This window comes from Gallus gallus, chromosome 2, assembly GCF_016699485.2.
Source record: "Gallus gallus isolate bGalGal1 chromosome 2, bGalGal1.mat.broiler.GRCg7b, whole genome shotgun sequence".
Classification (NCBI taxonomy): Eukaryota; Metazoa; Chordata; class Aves; order Galliformes; family Phasianidae; genus Gallus; species Gallus gallus.
The window spans coordinates 111,752,108-111,766,588 of NC_052533.1; the positions used below are offsets into that span (position 1 = coordinate 111,752,108).

At 43.2% G+C, this 14,481-nt stretch overlaps 1 protein-coding gene across 4 annotated transcripts; it reads left to right on the forward strand.

Moving 5' to 3' along the window:
* The first annotated feature begins 454 nt into the window (after positions 1–454).
* SDCBP (syndecan binding protein) lies at positions 455–13,039 on the forward strand. Of its 4 annotated transcripts, XM_040685456.2 has the most exons (10): positions 2,773–2,896; positions 3,679–3,746; positions 4,268–4,333; positions 5,910–5,988; positions 8,099–8,199; positions 8,466–8,624; positions 9,796–9,971; positions 11,091–11,262; positions 11,784–11,875; positions 12,320–13,039. In XM_040685456.2, exons 3-10 carry the CDS (start codon positions 4,283–4,285, stop codon positions 12,372–12,374), a joined length of 885 nt encoding a protein of 294 aa, XP_040541390.1. In that variant the 5' UTR covers positions 2,773–2,896; positions 3,679–3,746; positions 4,268–4,282; the 3' UTR covers positions 12,375–13,039. The 4 variants fall into 4 exon arrangements, with proteins under 4 accessions (NP_001026195.1, XP_040541382.1, XP_040541390.1 ...); NM_001031024.2 differs by lacking the exons at positions 2,773–2,896; positions 3,679–3,746 and adding an exon at positions 455–546; XM_040685448.2 differs by lacking the exons at positions 2,773–2,896; positions 3,679–3,746 and adding an exon at positions 1,060–1,848.
* The last annotated feature ends 1,442 nt before the right edge of the window (positions 13,040–14,481 follow it).

A 14,481-nucleotide genomic window follows, 5' to 3' on the forward strand; every position in this document is an offset into this window, starting at 1 on the left:
GTCATGATTTCTCTGAGGGTGTTTCTCTAGATGTGCTCCTCTTCCAGGAGGCACTGCTAGGTAAAGTCCTGTGCCGAGCCTGATCGGATAAGGCTCCGCAACGAATGCAAGACAAAGGAAAACAGAAACCGAAATTAGAAAAGAAACAGCACAGAACAACCAGTAACTGACACAACGGAGCAAATGAACTTTGTTAAAAGAAAAAATAAATAAATAAAAAGGAAAATGGTCAGGAGCGAGGCGCGCATGCCTTGCTGCGGACTGGATCCCCCCCCCCCTCAGGGAGGGAGGCCAACCCCAGCCCAGCGCTCCCCTCACTCCGCACGGCACTGCCTCTGCCTTCCACCGCCACGAGCGAAACCCCTCAGACCCCGGCCCCGGCGGTTCCGCCTCCCTGGACGGCAGCGCCCCCGCCCTCGGAGCATGCGCAGAGCCTGGCGAGCTCCGCCGCCGCCCCCGCTCCCCTCACAGCAGCGCCGCCGGGAGTTGTGCGAGCCGCAGTCGTTCTTCTGTGTGCTGATCCTTTCCTCAACGGCCGGGCCGGAGGTATGAGGGGAGCTCTTTCCTTTTCGACGGTCTCCCGCTCCCCTTTGTGGGCCTGGGGGGGGGGGGTGTGAGGAGGGGGTGGGGAGCGGTGAGCGCGGTGCTGGGCACGGCACGGCACGGCACGGCGGGGCGGGGGGAGTGTGGAGAGACCGCGGTGGGACGGACAGGGGGCCCCGGCGGGAGGAGAAGCTGCGGGGCGGGCCGCCCTTGTCGGCGGAGGAACGGTTTCTTCGTTCCGCTGGTGGAAACGGTGTGTGTCCGCCGCTCCTGCGGCGCCCCGAGCAGCCATTTCGTGGGGCTGCGGCGTGTCTGCTGATGGGAGCCCCTTCCTGAGGGCTCCTCCAGCCGCCGTGACGGAACACGAACGCTGTGCGCGTTGCCATCCGTCCTATGCCTTGGGTTCGGGGTTTTCGGGGGCTGCTCCTTCCCGTTCAGACTGCGGGTCCCTTGCGTAAGGGCTTGCTTCCCAGTCAGCACCCTTGTGCCTCTGCCAGGGGGTTGGGCGTTTGTACCGCCTTCTGTTTGGATCCGGAGGTGGAACGGATGCGTTGTGCCTTTGTGGGCAAGTGAGCCCTTCCTCAGGTCTGAAATGGAGGCAGCACCTTCCCGAGCCCTCCTCTGTAAGGAGGCCAATGAGGTGCTATGAGCAGGAAAACACCGGATGATTAGTGGAGGTCACAGCTTGCAAAACAGCTGCTGCCTTCCTGCTGTCTCAACCTGACCTTCGGGAAGTCACTCCTAAGTTTGGAGAGGAAACTTTACCTCACAGCTTTTGAGCTGTTCTGAAAGCCAAAGTTGTTACTCTAGCGCTGGTTTTGTGGCTTGCTGTAATCTCTGCATGAGCCGCAGGCACAAATTACCTTTACTCACCCCACTTCAGCTCCTAGTACTGTCTGCTGCCACTTTCAGAGACAGTGGCAGCTACAGATCAGAGGACAGCTAGATCTCTGTGTTCGTGGTTTCCAACCCAACAAACGTGTTGGGCTGCCCGTTGTTCTCCAGCCAAACCTGCATGTCACCAGACTGCTCCCATCTATGGGACTCCTGCACAGAGCCTGAGGGTGTCACGGGTGCTGCCTGCCTGTTGGTTGGGCGCTGCCCTTGGTCAATAGGATCTGCTTGGCCAGGCAGCCTGCTGAAGGACCTTCTGGCCTGAGGATATTTGGCTTTCTTTCCCTCTTGCTTTTGTGCTTTTCGTGGAAGCCTCAGGTTACTATATGCATTCTTCATGTGATGTAGGGACCTGTAAACAACCGGAAAATGGTTCTGCTGCCAGTGTAGGCTCCTGAGGGAGGACAGGAGGTGAGCAGCCCCCGCTGTGTGGTAACCGCTCCCCAGCCCCTGTCTGAAGCCATTCCAGCAGCTGCCCAGGCTTTGTGTTCAGGCTTGTTTTCGCTGTGAGTCACGGATAGATTCTTCCTGAGTTTCCTGGTGATTCCTTACGATGATGGTAGCTGCTAAATGATTGTGTTTTGAACTAAATACGGTACTTCGGGGCATCTCATGTGCCTAACGTCTCATTAGTAACATACTTAAGTGTTGGAACTGTCTGTGGAAATTGAAAACGCTCCGTTTTTTGTACAAGCAACGAAACTGGTATGTAAGGAGACGAGAATGCAGTTAGTGGTGACCGTTATTCCAGTTATTTATTGGAAAACCAAAAATAGCATCCAGTGAGATTTTGAGAAGGAAGCTGGCAGGGCAACTCTTTGGGAGCTGTGACACACCCTCGGGTTTGCAAGCTTCCAGCCGGGAAGGGAGGTGGCCTGAGTGGTGGGTGAAGTGGCAGGGTAAGCTGCTGGAGGGGTTTCTGTGGTGACTGGGGAGCCAATCGTTTAGTGATAGCGGAGTGTGGGGAAATGGCCCAGATGGAAGAGGGATGCCATGGAATGGTCACCAGAACCAGAGACCCAGCAGATGCAACGATGGGCTCTGCCTGGGTGCCGTCTGTGCTGCTGTGAATATGATGCTCTGTGTAGCTTCACTGGGGATGTAATTCTAAAATGAAAGAGGGGAGATTTAAGTTTGATGTTAGGAATGAAACTTTTCTCTCAGAGGGCAGTGAGGCGTTGGCACATCTGCCCAGAGAAGCTGTGGTGCCCCATCCCTGGAGGCACTGAAGACCAGGTGGGTGGGGCCCTGAACAGCCTTGTCTGGTGAGGGCAGCCCTGCCCACCGCAGGGGGATGGAACTGGATGATCTTTAATATCCCTTCCAATCTAAGTCATTCTGTGCTTTTAGCAGCAGAACGAGGGACTGCTTACCTGAGCAGGCACTTTGCTAGGCTTTGGCTTGCGTTTGCCGTTATCCATTTTGATTGAGCAAAAGCATTTGCCCTGATGGCATTCAGGTCAGTGCTGCCTTAAAATGAAATTTTAAACTGGTGTTAAATGTATCAGTTTAATTTTTAATGTTTCCGGGTCTCAGTTATATTTTGTTTGCTTGCAATGACCTGACAAGAAAATATCAGTAGCAAATAATTATGATCGCGTGGCTAGTTCTGTTGGGGCAGTTTAGATCTTTGTCACACTTTGGGCTCCCTTTGGAAATGTTAATTGTGGTGTGACATGATACTTGAGCTGCTGGGCGCTCTGCTGAACAAGTAGAAAAGCTGTTGATGACATTAATGTTATGTGAAGAGACATCTATTGTGTTACTGCAGCATGACATTAAGCATCAGCTCTTTTTTTTTTTTTTAATCAACTTAATATCTGCATGTAAAGAAGCAGCAGCTCAAGGATTTATGTAGTGGTCACTTTCAGTCTTGCACAAATTAGGACCTCTAACCTTACCTTTGGATGAGAGAATTAATCTCCCAACCAGGATCTTTTCATAGTGCCTCTGTTAAGACGTGGCACAAAGAAACATTAATGCAGTTAACTTTCAAATCTTTATTATGTTCTTATGCTCTGTTTCTGTCCTTTTCTCAGTTAAAACGTTCACTTATTCTGGGGTGAAATGTCTCAACTATTCTTTTGCGAAGTTCAGTTGACCTTAGTGAGAATTTGACCAAAGGATCTCTCAAAAGTGGAATTTTCTAAAGCCTCTGTGGCTCAGATCTGGCAGAAGTGCGTGCCTTCCAGGATCACATGAAGTGTTTTTATTTCATTGCTTCCTGTTATGTTGTCACAGGGCTCTCTCCTCATCACATGAGGGAGGCAGGCTGAAGTCTGTGGATTTCGAAACCCACCACTGTCTAGGTCTGGCTGGTTTGTGGTCTGTTGCTTCTCTTTGTTGCATTTTGTATGGTACAAATGGACATAGGAAGCCAGTTCTCTTGAGTGACTTCTTGGTGGGAGCATTAGAAATGATGAAAGCCTTTAGATAGTGTGAAACTTCTGAACTGTTTTCCTCAGTTGTACGTGAATTACTGTCCTACTTGGAAGGTGGAACATAATTAGGCTTCCATCTTAATCCTCATCATTGTTGCAATACTTCCTGTGAAGCTGTTCTCTGTGCAGGCTTTTTCAGAGCTGCGCCTTAAACTTTAACAGCACTAAGTAGAGTAAGCAAAGCCTATTATACACAGGCTATTAGTGATAGTAGATTAAATGGTTAATCTTAATGAAATTTGTCTTCAGTGCTTTGTATCTGTAGTGCTAAGATTTGCAGGTCCCAACTTGCTTATGTAGTGTCTACATTCTCTTTCATTTCTGTTTTAAGCTGTAATGCTAGGCAAATACCTGATGGCTAACCTTTTCTTTGTCTTTCTCCAACCCAGTGAGACTGCATCAACATGTCTCTCTATCCTTCCTTGGAAGATCTGAAGGTGGACAAAGTTATTCAGGTATGGCAGGCTTTCATAAAGGTGGTTTTGGTAACAGTAATGGTCCTGTTGATATTTAAGAAAGGGAGGAGAGGACTTTACTAGATTTCTGATTTTACAGTCTCTGAAAAGAATAAAAGGTAAAGTCTCTCAGTCTCACCTGCGTTTCTGTGTGTGGGGAAGGACTTTGGAACTGTAGGCACCGTGTTGGGATTTCTTTGTTCAACCCCACATGCCCTGTATTATTCTGAGGTGAAGATACAGTGAGGTCACAGCGAACTTTGGTTTAAAAACAAAACCCAACCCTGCGTGGAGCTGATTACATGCTCCTTCAGCCTTTTAATGACCAGCTGCCAGTGCTTATATACTATAACTAAAAAGCTCTTTACTACTTAACTTTTGTGACCAGTGAGGTAATGGAAGTAGGTTATCTCTGTGCTGAGTACTGAAAGATGCACTGTGTCCTCAGCAAATCAGTATGATTCGAATGAAAACTGGCTGGGGGGAATTCTAAAAAAAAAAAAAACAAAACAAAAACCTGTTCTTACTGTGCAGTGTTTGAGTTGGAGGCTTTTCTTCTGAGTACTTTTGATATTGGTAAATAAAAAGTCACTTTTGCTCTGAAACTTCTTAAATGTGACTTCCTGGAGAAAATAGGACTGTGAAATCTTCTATTTTTAAACATTATTTCCTTAAAAAACATTCAGTAATTCAGTCATCGTGTTGCATTTGGTGATTTATGTGTCCTGTTTGGCATTGTATTTTGTTGTTCTGAAACTTAACCACACCTTTAACTTTTAACATCTTTTACAACTTTTACCAGTAGCAATGTTAAGGTGGCTGTTTCTGTCCTGCATAGTAATAGGTCTGTGTAAGGTAATTTCTTTTGACTCTTCGCGGATGCTCAAGGCTAAGAAAGAAGCAGTTCAGATACTGTTAGAAGAAAGGGAATGGGCTTACTTTAAAAGAGTCTCTTCTATTTGTCAGCCAGTAAGCAATATGGAAGCTAAGCTTAGCACATTTGTGTAAAGTTGTGTAGTTGGGAACTCTGGTAAGAAAAATATTTTTGGAAACTACCTGCCTTTCAGAAGGTATTGAAGTAGTAGCTCTGAATTGTATGGAACTTCACTTGCAACCTGCAAGTGGTTATGGCAGAACCCATGAAAATACTTCTAACTGGTGAAAAGGTAGAACTGCTGGTATCTACCTGAGAAAACTACTGTGCTTTCATACAGTACTGGATGTGCTTTTAAACTTTGTTTCAAGCTTTGTCAGCCAAGCTTAATGCATTTTTTTTTGAAGATCACAGACTTTTTAACTTGCTTAATGACAAGATTGGAAACTAAGGCTGATGGTGAAGCCTTCCTGTGTTATTAGTGTAGCTCTGTCTCTGTGGAAGGTATGAGTTCTTGTTGAAGTGGTATGATAACTCTGCTACGTTTTGTGTTAAATACTTCAAAAGAAAATGAGTGACTTCAGTGCTTGAAGATAAATGGTAATTAGCATATTAAAAAATACTTAGTCCACAGGCTGTGTAACAGAGATCTCTTATACAAGAAAGATCTATGATAACATGTGCAAATTTCCTTCCTTTTAGGCTCAGACTGCCTTCTCTTCAAATCCAGCTAATCCAGCAATCTTGTCTGAAGCTTCTGCTCCTATCCCTCACGATGGAGGTAAGGTCATGTACTGCATAGTATGCTAATGTTGTTGGTACCCTTCAAGCTCTCCTTAACTCTCACCTCAGCCGCTTGCATATACTTATCATGTGTGTTTGTAAACATCAGACAGCAGCATGAATCTGAACATCTTCCCTTTGGAACATAAGAACTTGCTTGGAAATGAGCAAGCACGAATCTGTTAATAGAGAAGTGCCCAGGAAAATGGAACTTCAATGATATCATGCTTTCTCCAGCTTTTGGGGTAAAAACGTATGTTGGAAAATGCGATGGACCTAAAGATGTCTGTTTCATTTTGCCTTTTTATCCTCATGCTCATGTGCACCCACAAAGATGCACAGATATGCCTGAAAATCTGTAACTAGCATGACCAGCTGCAGTGCTGGAACAGCAGTCAAGGGTGCTGATAGAGAAGATACTAAGGCTTGGTGGATGTACCTTTGTCTCCAGTTGTGCTCTTGGAGCTGGCGTGACCAAAGTAATTTTAAGGCTGGAATTTGTTTAGCTCATCAGAGACCCACCTTAGATCTGGGAAGGTGAATCAGACCAGAAAGAACTGAAGATCTTACCTGAGCTAGTGTCATCAGATCAGATGAAGATTTGCTTCATTGGTCCCTTTTTAGTAGCGTTCTTTCTGCTCCCTGGAGTTCTGCAACTTTTGTGCCTTTCATATTGCTGAGCAAATGATGTATTTTGACATCAGCTTGCCTGCAAATTCCTCAGATGTTGTGTATGGCTGAAAAATCATAGAATGGCCTGGGTTTCAACCCCCCTGCTGTGTGCAGGATAGCCAACCACTAGACCAGGCTGCCCAGAGCTACATCCAGCCTGACCTTGAATGCCTCCAGGAACGGAGCATCCACAGCCTCCTTGGGCAACCTGTTTTACCTACATCTTGTGATGTAGACAACCATCCCTGCAAGGAACTTATTAGATCACCATTCTGTTGGGGCATATTGATAATTTCTAGGACACGCCAAACCCACAGGGACTCCCTCAGTCCTATTGGAGGCAGGAGAATGTAGGTTATCATTACCGAGAGGTGCTGGATGTTTTGTGCTGTTCGGAGTACTCTCTCTTACTTTGAACTGGAATGTAATACAGCCGGCAAGATGCATTCTGCAGTGTTATCTTTTCATGAAGAACAAAAGAGAAAAATAAGGTGTTGCCAAAATCATGTACAGCTTTCATTTATAAGGGCTTGAAAAGCAAGCAGAAGGCAGCCACAGGAAAAAAAAAAGTCATTAAAGGCTTGCTGATTGGTATCACTAAGCCAGTTTTGAAATAATTGTTCTTTCTTGTGTGAAACAGATTGTGAACTCGTCCCTAAATACTTTCAATTGTCAAAAGTATCTTGGTTAGATAAGAATACCTTGTTATGGCCTTTGAGTTCTTTCACAGGAAAGGTAGTTGTCAGTTCCTGGTCACATGTGGATTCTTAAAGTAGTTGTACGTGTGCCCATAAATAAACACTGGAAACCTAATTGATGTGTATCGATGAGCCTGCTTGCTTTCATAGCTGCCTCTTGTAGCATTTTGCTCTCCTAGAAGCCTTTTCTATCACCACTCTTGTCTGAAGGGCAGGTGGATTTCTAAGAGTTTTTGTAACTGCTGCTTGTCAAATAGCACCGTTTAACCATCTGTGGAACATCAGGACCAGCATCAAGCTTATTTCTGGAGTAGTTTGACTCAAGATCTGACAAATCTGTGCAACTTCCTTTTTTCCCCCATTCCCTGCCACTTGCTCCTCTCAGAAGAGGGTTGTACTGCTGGGTACATCAAGGGCCATAGTTCTTTTCCTGTTGGTATGAGCAGCATGACTAAAAATACTTCCACTTGGAACTATGAGAGAAGGGCAGCAACTTGCTCATGAAGAACATTGTATTCAACTTCTTTACTCTGTGTGTGACTTTTCTGGGGAGAACTTTTCAAGACAGATGCCTGTTGGTTCCATGAATACCTCTTGCACTGTTCTCTTCTGTCTTCCATTGTAATTCTCAAATAAAATATGTTACGATATCACAAGATCTCAGTTAATATACATGTGAATAGTATGCTGCTCTGTTAAATTGACAAGTATATTAATTTCATGTTTCTCCTCACATAGGCTTGTACCCCAGATTATATCCAGAACTTTCTCAGTATATGGGTCTGAGCCTCAATGAAGAAGAGGTGCAGAGAAACTTGCCAGTTGCTCAGCCACAAGGTGTAGGTACCAGTCAATGATGTTTCAGAAACGACAAGTATAAAGACTAAGTGTTTATCTCGCATTCTACATAGTGGACTATTATTTGTCCTAAGTACTACAGTTAACTGACTAATACTACTTTTTAAGAACAAGTCATTTTTTTTTTCCACTTCTAAACTAAGCAGTGTGTTTCTATATTGGAGGGAGGAGGAAAAGAGCTGGTGTTTTGATTTAATTATTTTTAATCACTTAATGTAAAGTTGTCTGGCTGTTTTGTTTTAATCAGCAACTGGTATCACGACCTCCTGCTAATTATATGGTAGCTCCAGTGACTGGAAATGATATTGGAGTTCGCCGAGCAGAAATTAAGCAGGGCATCCGTGAAACGATTTTGTGTAAAGATCAAGACGGAAAAATTGGACTTCGCCTGAAGTCTGTTGACAACGTAAGTATAGCAGCTTACTTTTGCCGGGAGAAATCTTACTGCTGGATTAAATTGGTAGTTAAACTAGTGTATATATGTATGGTCAGAAAATAGTCTTGTGCGTAATGCTTGGTTATCCGCTATCAGAATTTGAAAGTTCTCCATTAGCTCAAACTAGAGCACGGACCAGGGTCTGAATTCATAGCAGCAATGTGTTTTCATGTTTTATGACACCTGAAGAATATCTGTAATTTTCTTTTTCACTTTGGAGAGAAGTGTCCTCACAGAGCTGCTGTGAGTACTTAGCAGTTCAAGACTTATCTTTGTGGAAACTCTAGGAGGTACTGAAGTTCAGCAGTAGGTGGAGTAATGCATGTGGCTTAAATATAGATTCTTCTAATAAATTCTAGATTTCTGCAGTATGCTACTTGTGAGGAAAATTAAGATAGCAAAAGTGTCATTTTTACTTGTATGCAAGGACTAATTTCAGAGTAGGTCTCTTCTAGTAGGTTCATGTTAAGGGAAACTAGTACTAGAACCAGTACTAGAACCTACATATACTACCAGAAGATACAGGGGATTCCGAAGTCTGCTCTGAAGCTTCCCTCTTTTGGTATCTCTTGGTTCTCAGTGTGGAAAACAGTACTCTTCTGTTGACTTTAGATTTTTTTCTTTTTATTTTGGCCAGGTTGTGTAATGTGAATGTACAAAAAACCACATTGTATTCAGGCCTTCAAATAGGGCTGAATTGATTCTGCATTTTTCCTACCCAGAAGTGCTGGAATTTGTTCTAGAGAGTACTGTGACTACTTCCTGCTGCTTGACCTGTCGCCCCAAGAGGGATTATCTACATTCTGTATTGACCTGCTCTATCTGAGTTTTGGGGTACTTTGACTAGGAATTAGTGGTATTAGGTTTGTTGTTCTAATGCTGCTTTGCTGTTTGTTTTTACCTTTTGTAACAGTCTACAACTCGTAATTGGTAGAAAGTTGAAAACTAATGAGGTTGAGTAAGAGGGAGAACTTTTTGTGGAGCTCCTAGCACTGCCGATCCATTTCTCAAGCTACATATAGACTGTCTTGCGCAGGAATTCATAGTCAAATACACAGGAAGATAGGCAAATTTAGCACTAGTCTATATGATGAGTTGCTCAGACTTGTTTTTGCTTCCACCCTGCCCCTTTCTTTTGTAGGGAATATTTGTTCAATTAGTCCAAGCAAACTCTCCAGCGTCTCTAGCTGGCCTGCGGTTTGGGGACCAAGTTCTGCAGATCAATGGTGAAAACTGTGCAGGGTGGAGTTCTGATAAAGCACACAAAGTTCTGAAACAGGCTTCCGGGGAGAGGATTTCAATGATCATTCGGGACAGGTAAGGCTAACTGCAGGTACTCCGAGATGGATGACAACCATTTCTAATTCTGTGAGGTTTGGATCTCCCCTCGCTTGAGAAGCATTGCAGGCAGAGTACATAGGCAAACAGATTCTTTCTTCACGTACATCTCTAGAAGTGCTCCCTTTTATGGCAAATAGGTAGTTGCTATTTCTGTTTGTACCTGCAGACTTCCATCGCACCCATTGTCTTGGTGTGATGCGGCCTGATGTCTTTGAGGTAAACTGATGAGCACTAGCACAATTTTTAATTCTGAATTCACTAATCCTCTGCTTCTTTGACACAGCTTGACTTGTGTCAATACCAATTGAAGAAGCAATAGTAGACAGCACTGAAATACTCATTGTATTCATGTGTTTAAAACTTTCATTTACATTTTTATATAGCATCATAGTTTCCTTCTGAACTTTGTTGCTTACCTATGAATTTGTGACATGTTTATTACAAGTATGTTTGGTAAAGCAATGCAGGTTTTAAAATTGGTATTGGATACCGTATGTAGTCACAATGAGAAAGATTCAGCATGAAGCCCATAGGTTGAGAAGATAATCATATGCAGTGTGACTAAGAAGGCCTTCAGAAGCTTTTTCAGTGTTACATTTCAAGAATGAAGGTTGACTCCAATGGTAGCATAAGACTTCTATTGTGTTAAATACAGTGATCGTATATTTCCCTGCTGCGTACCTCTTCTATGCCTGACTTCCTACGCTACTCCTGGATTAAGGTGGCCCGCGGTATGTCAGCTACCTGGTAACGCTTGTATGTTTGAATGGCCATCTGTGTGGTTGGTTGTTTTGGTGTGTGGTTCATTATTAATTTAGAGGGGAGAATATCTATAGAAAAGGGAAAACATACCAGGTTTAGAAACAAGCTTACATGTGGAAAGTGACTTCGCTGTGGAAAAAAAGAGATTAAAGTAGCAACTATTCACAAAATGAAGCTAAACCGTATTGCTTTTCACTGTATTCTAAGGGAGCTGTACTTCAGCTATTTGAACTACTTGTGAGTCGCAGGAACTGAAATTGTGTGTAGTTCTTCCTGTGGTTTAGCAAACTGAAAATGTGGTTTTGCATTTTACAATTCCATTATTTGTTACAGGCCTTTTGAACGTATTATTACTATGCATAAGGACAGCACAGGGCATGTTGGTTTCATATTCAAGAATGGAAAAATAACCTCGATAGTGAAAGACAGCTCTGCTGCAAGAAATGGACTTCTTACAGAGCACAACATTTGTGAAATTAATGGCCAGAATGTAATTGGATTGAAGGTAAGATGTGCTCCCTACATCAACCATGCAGTAGGTATATTTTCCTGTGCAGTAACTGTATTTTGCAGAGGAGAAAATGGTATATTCTTGAATGTTTATAAAACAACCAAGTAATGAGGTCGCTTGATCCATAACATGATGGGTAACACCTGTTTCAAGGTGTCTTTGCTGTTTACTATCTGTTAATGGGGAAACTTCTCTTCCTCTCTGCATCTACCTGTTACACTTAGCCCTCTGTTGTTAATCTTTAACTTTACTGGCAAAATGTAAGGAATATTCCCTCTGCCAACCTGTGTCAAGCTGCAGTAGAATGCCTGTATTCTTTCTCCAGGCAGTTCCTGTAAAGAATAACTCCACAGATGCTTATTGATTAGCACTGTGGGTTAGTGATTAGCCCTGAAGATTAAAACCCTCAAGTAAGGAGCCATGCATCTCTGAATGTGTCTAGAAGGAGCTCCTGAACTCTACTTTATTAGTCGTCTTGAGTGATGTTGCTCATACGATTTCTTGTTCAATAATAGGACCCTCAGATTGCAGACATCTTGGCAACAGCTGGGAATGTAGTGACAATTACCATCATGCCTTCAAGTATTTATGAGTATATAATAAAGAGGTAGGTAACAACCTAACAAAGCAGCCACAGTGTTAATTGTACTCAAGTTGACCACTAGTAGCTTTCGGGGCTTAAAATAATATGTAACTTGGTCTTGCTATAGGAACAAGCTTGATAGAAAGACTGGTTAAGATGGGGAAGTCTGAAAACGTGCATCATCTGATGACTTGCATCAGACTGGGGTGTTCTGGTTCTGTTTTCAAGCTGCTCCTATGGCAGTGATGCTCCTTCACTTTTTCTTTACTTCAAAAACCTTTTTCTAAGCATAATTTGACGAAGTGCTTTGAAGTACAAGTCTTTGTTACCTTGTAACTCAGTCACTGTTTCTAGTGGTGTGAGAGGCCAGTATTTGTAAAGAGATAGCAACCACAGAGGTGCAACAAATGAGTCTTTTAGACTTCCGCATCTGTCCTGCACAACTGAGCACCTTCTCCTTTTCTTTAGGATGGCAACAAGCATCATGAAAAGCCTCATGGATCACTCTGTTCCTGAAGTCTAAACCTCTCTCTTGCATGTGTGTGTACATGTATAATGAGAATTCCGCTCAACTTGGCCTATCATACTCAGTGATTTCTTTCTTCTGCACATGAGCCTTTCTGGAGGCCAGGAGAAGTTATGCTGTGTCAAGCACTTGCATCTGTCATGGCTGGCAATGTTACAGTTCAACATATCTCGTTTATCTGCAAACTGTAAAACTTGTAGCCTTATATGCTTGACAAACGTGAAATTCCAATTATGTTAGGACTTCTTTTCATAGGTCTCTTCCTTAGTTTACTACGATGATAAGCCATGCAACTGAAGGAACCAGATGTAACTTGCAAAGTTAAGTGTTGTTAACTAGGGCAATGCTGTGCTTTGTACATTTAAGAGAAAAACCAAGTATTTTTACTGCTTTCTGTTTGCAAGAGTAGATTTGAGATAGCACGTTAGAAGTATGGCTAGTAGTAGCTTATTTTTTGTTCCAGTAAATACTGTTTACACAAGAATGCCAGCTAGGCTGAGTATAGCTGAAGGCATCACTCGCTAAGTATAATGAAAAGTAGTGTACAGATAATCAAATCTTTTTATTACTTGTTATACAAATTGTAACTAATATGCTTATCTCTCGCCTTAACCAAGTTCTTAAGGATTCAGAAGTAACGACAATAAACGACTGAAACTTTAGATGGTGTGTGAGTGTGCTTAATGAGATCAGCTAAGGCAGGCTTCATTCATTAAGGCCAGTTTCAGCTGGAAGCAAAGGCAAGCTAAGAAATAAGCTTAGGAAAATGTTTAAGACTTTACTGCCAACAAAGTTGAAATACCTTAGAAACGTAGATCTTGAGTGTTTAGAAAATAAGCATGTATTGTCTACCTTCAGTTTAACATGCTGAATGGAAATTCCTATTCCTCAGGAGTGCTAATTGTGTAGCTGCAGTTGTGTTCTCAGTTGTGTGCAGCTCACTACGTATACTGGGGCTGGAGGGGACGGAGTTAACTTTCTTCAGAGTGCTCCCAGGTACTGCTGGGGTTTAGATTTGTGTTAAAAGAGTGGTGATATCCTGTGTGTGTTTGCCGAACAGTGCCTGCAGTGCGCTGAAGCCTTTTGTTTCTTACACTGCTCTGTGTTCCTACAGTAGGGTGGGGGGTGGGCAAGAGGCTTGAAGGGACGTGGATGGGATTGCTGACCTGAACTGACCAAAGAGGTATTTGGCACTGTTTAACATCATGCTTAGCAATAAAAATGGGCAAGGGGAGGAAAAACTGCTGCTTGGAGACTACCTGGGCTTTGGTCTTCTGGTAAGTAGTGGTGATTGTGTTTACATCACTTTTTAGTTTTCCCTTTAATAAGTCAACCAACATCCATCTATGTTTTCCCCTTCCTTTCCAATCCATCCTGCTCTGTGGTAGGTGACAAAGTGGGGGGGGTTGCACAGCTGATGGGTGGAGACCTGCATGATTAGGTCATGGGTATGGGTTCAGCTGAGTCTTTGGTGTTCTGAAGTTAAATGCCAGGTTTAGCAATTTGTTTCCCTCTTCATGTGCTGTTGCAGACACTAATTATGTAAGCTTCAGTCTTTGTCACAGTTTGTGGTAGCATAAAGTCATTGCAAGTAATGTTTAGTTTAGAATATGTGTTAATGAGTGTAAGATGGGTGTGGGAGATGAAGGTATTAATTCTGAATTAACCTAGAAGTGGTCTAAAAGTGGAAAACTAATACACTGCTTCAGGCTGCAGCAGCAGTGAAATTCATTCTGAGTTTAATTGAATTGTTCAGTTAATAATGACCCCTGTTCTTTAGCAGTGATCTTGGAGTTCCTAGCAAAGCCCTAGAGCCTAAGACAGTGTGTAAGTGGATACATCTGTTCCTTTATGTATCTTTAGACAGATGACAACAAACTAGAAGATGAGCAGAAAAAGCCTTAAAGGGTGTAGAGGGCCCTTTAGTGACGAAGTTATTAGTACTCAAGAAGTTTGTTTGTGCTTCTTCAGGCATGCCAGAGTGCAACTCTTAAGCTGCCCAAGTGCAGATTAGCAGGAACAGAATAGAACAGCATACTAACTTGTGAAACAAGTTTTAAACTCCTGCAAGAGCTGCGTGCAGAAAACTTAACCCAATCAGCCA

Bases quoted from the DNA above. Each gene is read 5' to 3' on its own strand.
- SDCBP (NM_001031024.2), top strand. From the start codon at position 4,283: ATGTCTCTCTATCCTTCCTTGGAAGATCTGAAGGTGGACAAAGTTATT. The intron at 9,972-11,090 runs GTAAGGCTAACT...TATTTGTTACAG, and splicing joins TCAATGATCATTCGGGACAG to GCCTTTTGAACGTATTATTA. The intron at 11,263-11,783 runs GTAAGATGTGCT...GTTCAATAATAG, and splicing joins AGAATGTAATTGGATTGAAG to GACCCTCAGATTGCAGACAT.